Source organism: Leptodactylus fuscus, chromosome 8, assembly GCF_031893055.1.
Source record: "Leptodactylus fuscus isolate aLepFus1 chromosome 8, aLepFus1.hap2, whole genome shotgun sequence".
Lineage (NCBI taxonomy): Eukaryota > Metazoa > Chordata > Amphibia > Anura > Leptodactylidae > Leptodactylus > Leptodactylus fuscus.
Genome location: NC_134272.1, coordinates 90,717,690 through 90,734,461, shown reverse-complemented (window position 1 = coordinate 90,734,461; position 16,772 = coordinate 90,717,690). Strand labels below are relative to the sequence as shown.

The following is a 16,772-nucleotide window of genomic DNA, read 5'->3' as shown; positions in this document are numbered from 1 at the left end:
TAGTAGTTATATTTTTGTACATAGGAGTAGTATTATAGTAGTTATATTCTTGTACATAGGAGGTAGTATTATAGTAGTTATATTCTTGTACATAGGAGGTAGTATTATATCAGTTATATTCCTGTACATAGGGGGCAGTATTATAGTAGTTACTGTATATTCTTGTACATTGAGCAGATATAGTGAGTGGACAGGTAAGGTCTTTCTATGATCTTGAATGCAATTTAGAAATAATCTTCATCAGTGAAAAATTAAAGACAGACTCTGACCTTTCAAGCAAAAGTATATTTTATATGATGTTATCACTGACAAAGCCATACAATAATTTGGAAAGAATTACAGACATCTGTACAAACAGAAAAGTGAAAGCATAAGGTCTATATTCTATTCAACGTAAGCAAAAAAAAAAAAAAAGGCACATATATTTATACAAGTGATAACATTAACAGCACATGGATACAAAATATAAAGTATATTTCCATCTATATAAATACAGAGAGGGGGTTTTCTCTTCCTTTTTTTAGCATTTTTTTATTTTAAATTTTTTTCAGTTTCTTTTTTTAATTTTTTTTTCTTTCATGGTTTTGGTTACTGATCGCTTTGTTGATAGATTGTGACGCAAAATATATAAAGTAAGCATGTTAAGAGACCCTGGAGAATCCCGCTTCCGGCCGAGATGGAAGCCGGTTCTTGTCCAGCTGAGCTGGGGTCCCTTTTGCAGTGGCAACAAAGGTCTTGGCAAAGCATAGTGGAGGTTACGTCAATTGGTGGAGGAGACGAGGAGCCATTTTTACTCCTCCTTCAACCGAAGCATTCATGACCGGACAGTAATGAAGTAGCATAGAAGGACTTGAAGAGAGAAGAAGGTTTCAATGATATTTGCAGCATATTTTAGTGAAAAAGTGAGATGTGGAATACTACTTGGGTTATTCTGTACAGTTATTTTTGGCGATTTTTTTTTATCTTTACATGATACAACGTAGCCCGTCTCCACCCTATTTGGTGACCCTCAACATCGCTGAGGGTTTATTGCGACAGATACTGTGTGAAACATTCTACAAAATCTCAGTTGTAATCCCTGAGACATCAAGGAAACTGGAGAAGTTGATGTTGAGCGCACACAATTTTTTGGACCAACCTCCAGGACGCGTTCCTCCAGGAGCTAGTCCCATCGTGTGGTCACATCCAGGGCCAGATTTAAAGTCAATCTTTCATTCAAAAAATTCCTAAGCAATCCACTGGGGTAAATTTTTGTAAAATTCTCCCCAAGATGATAATGGACTTCAAATATGTTCCAAATTTTGGAAAATGGAACTCAGGTGACTTTCTATCAGATCATAACTGAAGTGGAATTCCACCATGCCGATAGAGAACGTCAGGGGAGGTCCATGAGTCAGGACACCAAACAGGCCCTTCTAATATGGACCAAATTCTTATAATGAGACATGGGTAACTCTTTTTAAGGGAAACTCTACTTAGTTGCATCTTCTGACATGCCAGTAGATGGATAACACTGGTGGAGATCCAAAAGCCAAGCAAGCAGAGTCACTTTTTACAATGTCCAACCCCCTTGAGAATGGCTAGACTGGGGCTGAACAACACAACGTGTCTGCTAGAGTGCCCTTGGTATCGGTGGCGCTCTATTTTTGGTAGCTCCAGTTTGATCTTAGGCCAGAAGAGTTGGATACAAATCCCCAATGGTCTGCTTTTGTATCCCCATGACGTAGACGTCTCTCGGTTAATCTACGGTTCAGTTCATTCGATATTTTCGTTAATCCGGTTGGGGTTAAGGCATTGTGAAATGCTCTGCAATACTGAGAAGACCACGACTGGTTGAGGGGTGAAGACCAGGTGGCCATTAGATACCACATCTCCAGAAAAAGTGCTCTGTTAAGGCAAGATCAGGCAACATATCTTCTCGGTAACAATGTGTCTTTGGTTATTAGTTCATACATCGAAGGCTTTGTGTGTCCAGTGTAGAGCAAGCAATACACCCTGAAAGGCTACATGGCCGAGCCATCACTGCAAGGAGACCTCACCAACATAAGATCCCTCCAGTGGGGGCCACATTCATTGGTGGCATGCGTGGTTGTGTGACTCCAACTGCCCCCTCCCCCTCCCGTAGAAAAACAAACAAAACAAATACTCTGTCCATGTGTGTGAGATCACATGCGTGAATAAGAGAAGTGCTGTCACTTAAACATCATATATGTAGTACACGTGATTCTATATGCTAGTCATTCATAGAAAATAAAGCTAGGTCCGCAGGTTTGCATTCATGGGCATTGAAGGACTCAGGTGAACCCTTGGTTGGGATGATGACGATGACTGATAGACAAAAAGGCAGCAATAGTAGAATCCCAGGACCGTAAATATCCTGGCTGGTAAAGAATGGGAACCCTACCACGAGACACACGGAGGCCTCGGGGAATCTAGACTCTTAAAGCGCCTTCAATGCTCAAGCAGCCAGTCAGTCCCGTCCGTCCATCTTGGCGTAGATGTCCTCAAGCCAAGTATTCACTATCCTATCATTGCTTTATACCTAAGAGGAGAACAACCACTTGTGTTATCTAATCCTCAATGGTCATTGAATGGGAATGATGGATCACATAGGACCTTTATAGGTGAAGGGTACGGGCTCCGGCCCAGATGGCACCACCGTCACAAGACTTCAACCTACCCAATGTAATCCGGTGCATTGAAGCCTTCTGAAGGACGACGCCAAGGGAATGTGTCACCACAAAGTGGCCTGTTATTGTAAAGTAAAGAAAAAAGTGCTAAATCAATTTTCACTCTGACCACTAGGCTTAATAATAGGCTGGAATTTGCAAATTGTGTAGAGCATTCACTTCATTTCACATGACAGATTGGATTGCAATAGAAGAGAACACCACTGAGCCATCATTACATCACTACTGACGATGATGATGTCACAGCTTATCCCCCTCCCTGCACTCTCCATAGACCTCAGTGGGACTGCTGTAAAGCAGATCACTAAATGCCGTTAACAGAGCAGAGGAGAAGCTCAGGCAAGATGCCCCATAGTCATGGACAGTGAATAGAATGGGCAGAAAAAAAAAGTGACAGATTTCAGAATCTGGTTTTAATAAAAAAAAATTAAAAATGACACATTCCCTTTAAAATTAAAAACTTCCTTCGGTGCCCCCTGGTGGCCAGAAATAGGCAAAAAAAAAATCATTTTTATATAATTTTTGCCCATTGCAGACGCTTATTGTGACGCGGCCATGTTCTGCCCCATACCCTGTAAGGATACATTGTAACACTTCTGTATCATCGCCATTATCTGCAATACAGAATCCGAAAGCGAAGCTCGCTACATAATACAGGTTCTCTTCTCCATAGTAACACATGAACCAGCCACCTTCTAAACACTGCATGAAGTCTTTCACACTCAACACCCTGCGGCAGAGACCGGCGCTGGCCCCCGCAGCCAGAGGGGTGGCACATAGGGTGTTTGCCAGGCACTTTGTAGGACCCCCTGCCTCCCCTCCCCCACTGTCACCCCTAAGCCCGGCGGTTACACCTGTAAGGCACTGAATGGGATTAGTCCTACCAAGCCGGGGATGGTAAGAGGGTTACAGGGTTAACATGGGTGCCATCTTCATATCACACCATCAAGAACCACATGTTCTTGTAGACGGACCCCAAAAATAAAATACACACTCGCACGCCTCCCCCAATACAGCCTTACCCCCAATCCCTCTCACGTACAAAGACTTTCTACACACAAAGCGGAAAATACTGAAAATTTAGGAGACGTCAGCCCAGGGTGGTCAGCGGACCCGTGACGGGGTCAGTCCATAACACTGGGGACACACGGCCGTGGCCTAGACCCATTGTATTGCGGGGTCTGTATGGACACGGGTCCCATGTGTCTTGATTTTGGGGGTCTGGGAACGTGCTGGACCTTGTAGGACCAGCCATAGGGAGAAGCGAATACTGCAGTAATGGGTCTAGAAACAACCGAATAATACTGTAACGTAACGAATCCTTATGGGGTCGGTGTTCTAGGGCTGTCACGCAGGGGGCAGATCTACTAAAGTGCAAAATAAAACCTATTCTGGATGATATCGCCACCGTATATTGCACTATGGACGCCGCTCTATAGACTTCTATTATATAATATCTATCTAGAAAAATAAACATCTGACTTAAGAGCAGCGAATTCTGCAGATTTTCCAAGGATTGTGGGATAGTCTGATTTTTGCGCCCCGTGCACTGATGCCCGACATGCTGCATTACTATGAGGGGCCCCAATGCTCGGGGTCCGTAACCCACCGATCTGACTATAAAGGTGCAAAGTAAAAGAAACTTTATTAACAAATCAATTGCAGTTTAGTAGATCTGAGCCCGCGGCAGGAAAGGGACAAGGGATAGCAATGTATTGCATAATGCTGGGGTCTTAAAGGGGCAACACCCCTAATGGTCGTCCTAATCGGACATATGGAGGTAATGAGGAAGTGGGACTGAATCCCTCCTCTATTACCTGAGTGATGGGACCCCCAACCCCATTCATCTCCCCTCCTTATTAAAGCATCTGGACCTGTTACGGGTCCTCTACCAGTTATTGTATGTGCCTATGACACGAAAAGCAAGTATACGGTATTATGATGAAGCCAGTTCTTTAAATCCTCTTCTCTATCCGAAAAGGTTACGCCACAGCGGGCTGCCATTTCTGTGCACTGTCCCTTTAAATGAACTGGCTCCAGCCATAGCCCTTTAACACAGCTGTGGTTTTGCTTCCATGTATTCTGGAATTGTTTCATGATCTAGTATACGGTTAATATAACCCATGTGCGTCGTGACCAAGGAGCGGACACAAGGCCCCGGGGCTGAGCGTTCAGTAGTATAGCAGGCAGTGGTGCCCACTAGTGGTGGGGTAAGGACCTAGGCAGGTAGGAAGTCTAGATCATGGCAGTATATGTAGTAGTCTGGGACGTCCTATAGCTTATTGCACAGTAATAATGGATGGAGATTAAGGCTCCAGATCGTATATAGATATATAAATGCATGGAGGATAACGTAGGAGAATACGGCGAGCGACCACTAGGATGGCGAGGACGAGAGGTGACCCCGACTAATGGAGCACGGCTGCAGAATCCGCATTCATCAATGAGAATGCACTGACCGCCATGACATCACTTTAGATTGCAACCTATCCATTCACCACATAGTGATGATGTCACCTAGAATGCAGCCTATCCATTGCTAGAAGTGATGACATCATCAGAATTCAGTCTGTTACCTAGTTAGTGATGACATCGCTGAGCATGCAGCCTATCCATTTACTAGAGCAGCGATGACATCACTGAATGTATCCCATCGATTCACTAGAAACTCGTGACATCTTATCCATTTACTGGAGAAGCGATGACATCACCAAGAATTTAGTGAGTGATGACATCACTGAACGTAGCCTATCCATTCGCCCCATACTGATGATGTCACTTAGAATGCAGCCTGTCACTAGAGAATTGATGACATCAGAGTGTCGCTCTCCTTATGATTTCTCGTGAGTCTCGGGATTCTCCGATGTTCTGTGGAATAATTGAGCTTTGAATCTCACTTGAATTATCAGATGTTACAGCCCTTTGGCTAGGGGTTGTGGCCTCCTGCCCATACGGTGGCTATATAGTAGCATACAGGTACGCGGCTTAACCATTTACTGTCTATAAGAAACAGATCCATTGCCAATGACAGCTGCAACCTTCATTTCCACCACTAGGTGTCAGGCGCGTCAATGGAAATTCCCATAGGATTTAGCGCACGGTTTCCATACGTCCACCATTGATATTTGTTCATTTAGGTTGTTTTAAAACAGCCAGTAAATGTCGCCGCCGCCGTCGCCTCCGTACATCAAAGTATTTCTACACAATAGCGCCTCATTATCATAGATTCGTTATACATTCTGTGTACGCTACATAGGGTTTATATATGCACTTATACAGCGGTATATATGGTTTAGTATCTGCAGTATGGATTGTACACCTCTATGTTATAAAGCTGTTGTTGAGCTGACCCATGAGCCGATGACATCTCAGCCGTCACGCTGGCGACTACTGTTGTTCGTGGAAAGCGGTTTCACCGCCAATTCCTCATTTGCGTCAATTGTTCTTTTGATAACGGTTTCAGCTTTTTTTTTTGGTTTGTTGCTTATCCTCCCCTCGGAGTAAAGGAACCCACATCACTTCCCTTTTCCCATAACGCACTTGCTCTCTTGCCCTCTTAAGAGTCTATATTCCAATAGCAGGCTGGTTCACGGACAGGGGACGCAGGGCGGGAGGATTCATCTTTTTTGTAAGCCGATCACGCGGGAGACGAAGTTGACAATGGCAGAGGCCGGTTGGTTGGGATCCAGCTCGGCAAACAGGTGGCAGACATTGTCGGTCGTGCTTCCTTGTTTCCTGGCCACAAAGCCAAATAATCTGCAAGGACGGAAACAAAAAAATTGTATCGGGTCTGAGCGACTGAAGCAAATAATAGAAGAAGCAATGAAGACTACGCCTGTAACTATCTAAGATCAGGGCTTTGTTTATTAAAGGGATTGTCCAGGACTAAGATATTGACCTCCACTACTTCTTCCCACACGTCCATTAGTCACATGACCATGCTGGAGCTCAGTCCCATACACATGAAGCTGCAATACTAAGTACAACCACTACATAGTGTATGGCGCTGTGCTAGGCAAGTAGTTAAGAGGCTGCAGCAATTAATATCACAACCCCATGTGGCTGGACTGTCCAATTTTAGTGGGACCAGCTGACCGTCAGGTTGGTAGCTATAGGTGGTGCAGAGGGGTGCTTTTATTTAAAAACGGGACCGGGGGTGAATATAACAGTTACGGTGGCTGAATAGCCTTTTTAAAGGCTATTCACGCATATGTGGGGCTTTATTAGCATAATTTTGCTGATAGAGTCCCTTTAAGTTATCTGATACTTTTATGAGATGCAGTCAGTCTTGTTCTAGCAAGACAGATTCAGCAGAGATTTGTTCAGTTCTAGAGTTGAGGAAGAGCGTCAGATACGGGAAAGGGGAGACTTACTTAGCCGGGGTCCCATCTGTCTTCATCCACCTGGAGGAGGAAAAATTCACAAGTCAGTAATGAGAAGCAATAAGTGGGCACAGGAAGACAATGGGGGGCGAGATCTATAATACCGAGACTCTGAATATTTATTACATATGGGAGAGGGAGGACAAAGGAGAAAGGGATATTCATCATCCCAAAAATTCTGCTAAGACTCACAAAACATCATAAGGAGGAGACTCCAAATACTCACTTTCTCTCCTGGGGATCCACATCACAAAATGTTACTGTATTTAGGGGATAATGTCTTCTGAAAAACAGCCTGAAAAAGAAGAAATACAGAAGTAAAATAACCGTATAATGTAACAATAGAGCGTCCCAAATAGAATAGTGACATCTATATACATGTACATAGGAGTAGTATTATAGTAGTTATATTCTTGTACATAGGAGGTAGTATTATAGTAGTTATATTCTTGTACATAGGAGCAGTATTATAGTAGTTATATTCTTGTACATAGGAGTAGTATTATAGTAGTTATATTCTTGTACATAGGAGGTAGTATTATAGTAGTTATAGTCTTGTACATAGGAGGTAGTATTATAGTAGTTATATTCTTGTACATAGGAGTAGTATTATAGTAGTTATATTCTTGTACATAGGAGCAGTATTATAGTAGTTATATTCTTGTACATAGGAGTAGTATTATAGTAGTTATATTCTTGTACATAGGAGGTAGTATTATAGTAGTTATATTCTTGTACATAGGAGTAGTATTATAGTAGTTATATTCTTGTACATAGGAGCAGTATTATAGTAGTTATATTCTTGTACATAGGAGCAGTATTATAGTAGTTATATTCTTGTACATAGGAGCAGTATTATAGTAGTTATATTCTTGTACATAGGAGGTAGTATTATAGTAGTTATATTCTTGTACATAGGAGTAGTATTATAGTAGTTATATTCTTGTACATAGGAGTAGTATTATAGTAGTTATATTCTTGTACATAGGAGTAGTATTATAGCAGTTATATTCTTGTACATAGGAGTAGTATTATAGCAGTTATATTCTTGTACATAGGAGGTAGTATTATAGTAGTTATATTCTTGTACATAGGAGGTAGTATTATAGTAGTTATATTCTTGTACATAGGAGTAGTATTATAGTAGTTATATTCTTGTACATAGGAGTAGTATTATAGTAGTTATATTCTTGTACATAGGAGGTAGTATTATAGTAGTTATATTCTTGTACATAGGAGGTAGTATTATAGTAGTTATATTCTTGTACATAGGAGTAGTATTATAGTAGTTATATTCTTGTACATAGGAGGTAGTATTATAGTAGTTATATTCTTGTACATAGGAGCAGTATTATAGTAGTTATATTCTTGTACATAGGAGTAGTATTATAGTAGTTATATTCTTGTACATAGGAGGTAGTATTATAGTAGTTATATTCTTGTACATAGGAGTAGTATTATAGTAGTTATATTCTTGTACATAGGAGGTAGTATTATAGTAGTTATATTCTTGTACATAGGAGCAGTATTATAGTAGTTATATTCTTGTACATAGGAGCAGTATTATAGTAGTTATATTCTTGTACATAGGAGGTAGTATTATAGTAGTTATATTCTTGTACATAGGAGGTAGTATTATAGTAGTTATATTCTTGTACATAGGAGTAGTATTATAGTAGTATATTCTTGTACATAGGAGTAGTATTATAGTAGTTATATTCTTGTACATAGGAGCAGTATTATAGTAGTTATATTCTTGTACATAGGAGTAGTATTATAGTAGTTATATTCTTGTACATAGGAGTAGTATTATAGTAGTTATATTCTTGTACATAGGAGTAGTATTATAGTAGTTATATTCTTGTACATAGGAGTAGTATTATAGTAGTTATATTCTTGTACATAGGAGGTAGTATTATAGTAGTTATATTCTTGTACATAGGAGTAGTATTATAGTAGTTATATTCTTGTACATAGGAGGTAGTATTATAGTAGTTATATTCTTGTACATAGGAGCAGTATTATAGTAGTTATATTCTTATACATAGGAGTAGTATTATAGTAGTTATATTCTTGTACATAGGAGTAGTATTATAGTAGTTATATTCTTGTACATAGGAGGTAGTATTATAGTAGTTATATTCTTGTACATAGGAGCAGTATTATAGTAGTTATATTCTTGTACATAGGAGCAGTATTATAGTAGTTATATTCTTGTACATAGGAGTAGTATTATAGTAGTTATATTCTTGTAATAAACTTCCTCATATAATTTCTATGCTAGTAAATATCCTCGGCGGTCAGTCAATGTATAAATATGATTTTCTTACTTTCTCTGATTGTCGGTCAAGGTGATGCCTTGAGCGGAGACTTTAAAGTGAACAATAGTTGCATTGGGTTGGGGGTCGGCGGACAGCGTCTCTGCAATGGTCTTGGCAATGGCCTGCGGTCCTGTCAGTGATTCCATGTCGATCGAATTCACAAACAACACGTTACAAGCTGCAGGAAGAGATAGGTCTTAGTAATGGTTTAGGATTATTCTCACTCCCTTCAGCCCCATATTACAGATTACAGGACAATCCCGGGGGTCCAGGGCTGAGTCTCCTCCATTGTTTTCAATGGCAGTGATGGATGTTGAATAAACCCATTACTGGTGACACAGGATAGAATTTGGAGAGGAATCTTAGGAGTAAGACCAGCTCAGTCTCCTCTGCATGTGAACCTAGTCTTATACTGCAATTCTTTATGAATGTAAAACCTGGCCCGGGCTGTAGTTCGCTCACCGGCTCCTTGTTTCAGCAGGTCGCTGGTCGTGTTGGTCGGTGTCGCAGTTTCTCTGGTTTCATCTGAGGGATCTAAATGGAGAATACAGGAACAAACATAAATAGGACTGTTATGGGAAAAAATTCAGTGGCGCTGCGCCCCCTTATAGACATCTGTCACCCATCGGACATGGCGTATCTAATCTATATAACATATACGCCCCAGACATAGGAGTGTAGAGGAAGTGATAAACCTGTGTGTATATACCATGACCATAGTCACTACAATGTCGCACTGCAGGCTGTAGGGTATGAGCACATGTAGTGTTACAGTGTCCTGGCTGCTGCAGTGTTCGGACGCTACATTGTAACAGCCGTATAAATATTATCATCACACTTTCCCATAGACACAGATTTTTCTATAGAAGACTGGACTCTGCCTGCGACTTCTTCTTCGGGTTGATGTGTTAATCGAGGTTACAATCTATCTATGTGCCCAATTTCATTCAAATTTTTGCATTATTGACTAACAAACATGCACATTTATAATATTAGTAGGATGTTCCTAGGACAGTCATGTAATCGCTGCTCTGCTCCTGCTCCTTACCTCGGCTGGGTATGACCAGTTTGCAGGGCAATGCCAGGGGCGTGATAGAGTGCTGATACACCAGTGCGGAAAGGCAGCCTGAAAGACAGAGGACAAGGTTACCAGCGGGATAAAGTTCACAGTAGGATATGAAGAAACAATGGTGCAGTATAAAGTCATTCTGCAGATGTATCACTGTACAGTATATTATTACAGCATGTATTATACTCCAGAGCTGCAGTCACAATTCTGTTTAGTTGTTAGTGGAAATAGTCAGCAGAGAATGTAGAGAAATACACGCTAACGGCTCTGCAAAGTTTATTCTGCAGAATAGTGAGCGCAGCTCTGGAGTATAATCCAGGATAAGTAATGTAATGTATGTACACAGCGACTGTACCAGAAGAATAGTGAATGCAGCTCTGGAGTATAATACAGGATAAGTAATGTAAAGTATGTACACAGTGACTGTACCAGCAGAATAGTGAGCGCAGCTCTGGAGTATAATACAGGATAAGTAATGTAATGTATGTACACAGTGACTGTACCAGCAGAATAGTGAGCGCAGCTCTGGAGTATAATACAGGATAAGTAATGTAATGTATGTACACAGTGACTGCACCAGCAGAATAGTGAGTGCAGCTCTGGAGTATAATACAGGATAAGTAATGTAATGTATGTACACAGTGACTGCACCAGCAGAATAGTGAGCGCAGCTCTGGAGTATAATCCAGGATAAGTAATGTAATGTATGTACACAGTGACTGTACCAGAAGAATAGTGAATGCAGCTCTGGAGTATAATACAGGATAAGTAATGTAATGTATGTACACAGTGACTGTACCAGCAGAATAGTGAGTGCAGCTCTGGAGTATAATACAGGATAAGTAATGTAATGTATGTACACAGTGACTGTACCAGCAGAATAGTGAGCGCAGCTCTGGAGTATAATACAGGATAAGTAATGTAATGTATGTACACAGTGACTGCACCAGCAGAATAGTGAGCGCAGCTCTGGAGTATAATACAGGATAAGTAATGTAATGTATGTACACAGTGACTGTACCAGCAGAATAGTGAGCGCAGCTCTGGAGTATAATACAGGATAAATAATGTAATGTATGTACACAGTGACTGTACCAGCAGAATAGTGAGCGCAGCTCTGGAGTATAATACAGGATAAGTAATGTAATGTATGTACACAGTGACTGCACCAGCAGAATAGTGAGCGCAGCTCTGGAGTATAATACAGGATAAGTAATGTAATGTATGTACACAGTGACTGTACCAGCAGAATAGTGAGCGCAGCTCTGGAGTATAATACAGGATAAATAATGTAATGTATGTACACAGTGACTGTACCAGCAGAATAGTGAGCGCAGCTCTGCAGTATAATACAGGATAAGTAATGTAATGTATGTACACAGTGACTGTACCAGCAGAACAGTGAGCGCAGCTCTGGAGTATAATACAGGATAAGTAATGTAATGTATGTACACAGTGACTGTACCAGCAGAATAGTGAGCGCAGCTGTGGAGTATAATACAGGATAAGTAATGTAATGTATGTACACAGTGACTGTACCAGCAGAACAGTGAGCGCAGCTCTGGAGTATAATACAGGATAAGTAATGTAATGTATGTACACAGTGACTGTACCAGCAGAATAGTGAGCGCAGCTCTGCAGTATCATACAGGATAAGTAATGTAATGTATGTGCACAGTGACTGTACCAGCAGAATAGTGAGCGCAGCTCTGGAGTATAATACAGGATAAGTAATGTAATGTATGTACACAGTGACTGCACCAGCAGAATAGTGAGCGCAGCTCTGGAGTATAATACAGGATAAGTAATGTAATGTATGTACACAGTGACTGCACCAGCAGAATAGTGAGCGCAGCTCTGGAGTATAATACAGGATAAGTAATGTAATGTATGTACACAGTGACTGTACCAGCAGAATAGTGAGTGCAGCTCTGCAGTATAATACAGGATAAGTAATGTAATGTATGTACACAGTGACTGTACCAGCAGAACAGTGAGCGCAGCTCTGGAGTATAATACAGGATAAGTAATGTAATGTATGTACACAGTGACTGTACCAGCAGAATAGTGAGCGCAGCTGTGGAGTATAATACAGGATAAGTAATGTAATGTATGTACACAGTGACTGTACCAGCAGAATAGTGAGCGCAGCTGTGGAGTATAATACAGGATAAGTAATGTAATGTATGTACACAGTGACTACACCAGCAGAATAGTGAGCGCAGCTCTGGAGTATAATACAGGATAAGTAATGTAATGTATGTACACAGCGACTGCACCAGCAGAATAGTGAGCGCAGCTCTGGAGTATAATACAGGATAAGTAATGTAATGTATGTACACGGTGACTGTTCCAGCAGAATAGTGAGCGCAGCTCTGGAGTATAATACAGGATAAGTAATGTAATGTATGTACACGGTGACTGCACCAGCAGAATAGTGAGCGCAGCTGTGGAGTATAATACAGGATAAGTAATGTAATGTATGTACACAGTGACTGTACCAGCAGAATAGTGAGCGCAGCTCTGGAGTATAATACAGGATAAGTAATGTAATGTATGTACACGGTGACTGTACCAGCAGAATAGTGAGCGCAGCTCTGGAGTATAATACAGGATAAGTAATGTAATGTATGTACACAGTGACTACACCAGCAGAATAGTGAGCGCAGCTCTGGAGTATAATACAGGATAAGTAATGTAATGTATGTACACAGTGACTGTTCCAGCAGAATAGTGAGCGCAGCTCTGGGGTATAATACAGGATAAGTAACGTAATGTATGTACACAGTGACTGTACCAGCAGAATAGTGAGCGCAGCTCTGGAGTATAATACAGGATAAGTAATGTAATGTATGTACACAGTGACTGTACCAGCAGAATAGTGAGCGCAGCTCTGGGGTATAATTCACATATAAGTGACCAGTGGGGTAGTATCTTGTATCTCAGAGTTTCTATGCAAGTTCTTACCAAAATACGGCTCATTTGGACATCCCTTTAATTTAACTCCTCTGGGGCTGGTCTCTATCAGGAAATGTCTCACCAGCTCATTTGTGGCATCTCCTGGGGGAGAAGAACATTCGCTTAGTATGATACATGGTGATGTCTTATAGGAGAGAATATAGCGGTGCAGGAGGGACAGTCACCTTTCTTGTTTGGCTGGGCAGGGGTGGGGGGAGGGGTGGCAACCTTCATGGCGAGTCCATAGGCACCTCTAAATGAGTGGCTGTCCCGGATGATGAAGGCGCCCGGTTCTCGGTCTTTCAGTAAAGTGATTGCTGGATGACAGAGAAGAAGGTAATTCATGAATAGGAGGAGATCTATGTGCAGGGTCATTGTTACACACCCGTCTGCTCATGGAAGATCACCTATCGGTTACACTTACCTTGATCTCTGGAGATGTCAGGCTTGTACCAATACTTGGACGTGTCTTGGACAAATTTGACATTTGCTCGAGTTTCTGGACTTCCATCTGAAAAAATATAAGAAATATTTGTCAGCCCTTGGTCATTGCCCATTTTCTCCCATCACAAGCTCTTTTCTTGTAATTCACATAAGCTTTATAAATGGGGACAGATATTATTGAATATTTATGGTTACCTGGCATTGAGAACTTGGAGAAATCGGGTAACGTGTGTGTAAATGCCATGGTACTGCCACCACTGGGGCTGGACATCCCACTAGACATGGGTGAAGACGTCTTCCCGTTCAATGTGGAGTAATTCGGCAAGCTGTTGGACCGATCCCCTGATGACATCCTCCGTTTTTCCGGCAGTGACGGTTGTGGCACGGGGCTTCCTTGCCGGTACAGAGTAGAGTCTGGTGAAGATGATGACGGGCTGCCAATGCCTTGGTAGTAGGCTGGAGACACTGGGAAGCTAGGGGTGGATGGAGCCTGGTATCCTGACGCACTGCTCTGTCGTGACAGTGTTGGTCGTCGTTCCTCGGGTGTGGGGAAACCATACATGATGTGTCGCTCCATGCTGGGGCTTCCAGGTGTCACCGGGGCGCTCCCTGTCATGGCAGCCTGGTGTCGAGCCAAGCTTGGGCTACCTGGGGCTGCTGCGATGGCACTGTGTACTGCCATAGGATGTCTACTCAAACTTGGACTTCCAGGAGCATTGGACATCGTTGGAGTCACCACTCTCCTTACAAAGCCTGGGCTTGGGGGGGTGTTTGTGCCCACTGTGTTAGTGCCCACCGTTCTGTGTAGAGGTTGAGGGCTTCCGTGAATCACATGCCCAGCCATTGGCAATCCAGAATATCCATCTGTCTGTGTGATGGCATTGTTAGGGCTATAGGAGTAGCCTTCATATGAACTGAGGGGGGTTCCAGCGAGGGGTGTCATAGTAGGTGGGGTGGGAGATGTGTTCTGATAACTGCTCTGGGGTGAGGGTTGGGACAAACTGGTGGACCTGAAACTGGAATCTACAGACGGCTGGGCAGGACTGGGGATGCGGACACTGCCTTCTGCTGATGGGCAGCTTCTTACAGACACCCTAAGGGGAACAAGATGGAAAAAAGTGAGTGGTGCACTGTGCAAATATGTCAGTGGGAAGGAATATGCAAATAAGTCCTCTAGCACCACCTTGCGGAAGGTACCGAGTCCTATAGATCAGTGAATGGCCTGTAAGAAGCCTAGTGACATGACCTGGTATTGAAGCCAACTGGAATATCTCCAAAACTAAGAGAAACCTTCCAAAAGATGGCGCCACCGGAACGGTTTTCCTTTTTGCATTAAGGAAAACATATTTGCATATTGCTTTCCCAGAATTCTTAGCAGAACATGCAATGCCTAGAAGGTTCTGCACAGCTGGTGAAGCTGGTCAGCATATGCAGTCTCCATCCCCCAGGATAGTATCTGTGGGCTCCAACACCCGGACCCCGAACTAATCAGCTGATCCAGACGCTTCCCAGTACCAGAACCACTGCTGTGAAGCGGCCCTGCTCCTGTTAAATAGGAGGAGCCTTATCCGGGGTTGGAATATTTGTTATCTGCAGAATATCAGGATCCCCGTTTAGGACAAGCCCCTGTGCAGAGAACTGGGCTCCCCCAACCCCCTATGTATACATAATGATGGAAGTCACAGAAAAAGCCGAGCATGCTACATGTATGGAAAGGTCTCCTCACCCGTCAGTGCTGTGTATAGGGCTGCTAGTGGAGATCGGGCTTGGAGTTGTGAAGGGGATGGGGTATCCTCCGTTCCTCGTCAGGGTGTCTACATTGTAAGCCTGGGGTGCGCTGGGTGATTGGGGGGCAGCTGTCCGGGCCACGGATTCCACGTAACTCCTGGGCTCTACAGAGACAAAAGATGGGACATCATATTAGTCCTGACCCCAAAAAGAAGAGGAAGACCCTTCAAGCAACCAACAAGCAAAAATCCAGCAAGCAGCGTGCAACAGAATGTTAATGGTCATGTGACCTCATCGGTCGCCAGACATGAGTATTAGGCCAGCCGAAAATGAAGAAGTGTTACACCTCTGCCTGTGCAAGGGAGGCGATGCCTTTAGTTGTGGACTTTCCTCTCCTTACAGCTTTGCACATTATTAGACTTCTCCCGGGTCTATGGAGCGATAGCAGAGACGATCGCTGATGTATCTCCCAGTGTTATATACCATGCAGCTCGCGGTCACCCCTACGCCGTATACCCCCTATAGACAATCGGATTAGTAATTGGCAGTATACAGAGCCCTGCATGGCAGCGCCCGGGCCGGCGGCGGCTCCTATGACATTTCCCAAGGAGTTAACAATAGGTTAATTGATTTTGGCTTCTCTTGCGGAGGATTTTCTCACACAAAGGACATGAGGGATCCCGGAGATTACTTCATGAATACTTAATTCTCCTTTCATCCCCGTGTCGGTCCCATTCACGCTCCAGCGGCCGCTTTCACTGTGGCCTAGTTTATCCCAGTCAGGACTGCAGTCAGCGATGGCGCCCCCAGCTGGTGGATCAGTCTCGCATTGTAACTAGAACTCATTCCCTATTCTGTGTAGCCGTTATTTCTGCTTCTGGCAAAGTTGGGTGACCATTAACATTGCACCAGCCCGGTCTCCTGGTGCACTTGCTGCCAATTCTGCCTGGTTATACAGCAATGCTGATGCACTGGGTATAACTAACTAAGCAGATTAACTAACTAACTAACTAACTAACTAACTAAGCAGATTTGGCATTCTGGAGTCCAGGAAAGCTAGGTGGCTGCCTTGTCTGGTTTCAAACTTTCCCACAAATTTTAATAACAGAAGAAGAGTCAGTGGTTTATATATGTGGTACTTATAGTCCAAGAGGTGCCCCCCACAGTCCCCCCAACCCTA

At 42.8% G+C, this 16,772-nt stretch overlaps 1 protein-coding gene across 10 annotated transcripts in view; it reads right to left on the bottom strand.

Annotated features, from left to right (window-relative positions):
- Positions 1-291: 291 nt before the first annotated feature.
- TNS1 (tensin 1) overlaps positions 292-16,772 on the bottom strand; it is a 144,144-nt gene continuing 127,663 nt past the window's right edge. For 7 of the 10 annotated variants that reach the window (XM_075284669.1, XM_075284667.1, XM_075284668.1 and 4 more), the window contains 11 exons: positions 15,591-15,756; positions 14,060-14,958; positions 13,845-13,931; positions 13,606-13,737; positions 13,430-13,522; positions 10,442-10,519; positions 9,856-9,927; positions 9,403-9,571; positions 7,299-7,367; positions 7,064-7,093; positions 292-6,446 (listed from right to left, as the gene is read on the bottom strand). In XM_075284669.1, coding sequence (XP_075140770.1) covers positions 6,308-6,446; positions 7,064-7,093; positions 7,299-7,367; positions 9,403-9,571; positions 9,856-9,927; positions 10,442-10,519; positions 13,430-13,522; positions 13,606-13,737; positions 13,845-13,931; positions 14,060-14,958; positions 15,591-15,756 — 1,934 coding nt within the window. In that variant the 3' untranslated portion in view covers positions 292-6,307. The remainder of the gene's footprint in view (positions 6,447-7,063; positions 7,094-7,298; positions 7,368-9,402; positions 9,572-9,855; positions 9,928-10,441; positions 10,520-13,429; positions 13,523-13,605; positions 13,738-13,844; positions 13,932-14,059; positions 14,959-15,590; positions 15,757-16,772) is intronic. The other 3 variants (XM_075284670.1, XM_075284663.1, XM_075284671.1) reach the window with 1 other exon arrangement.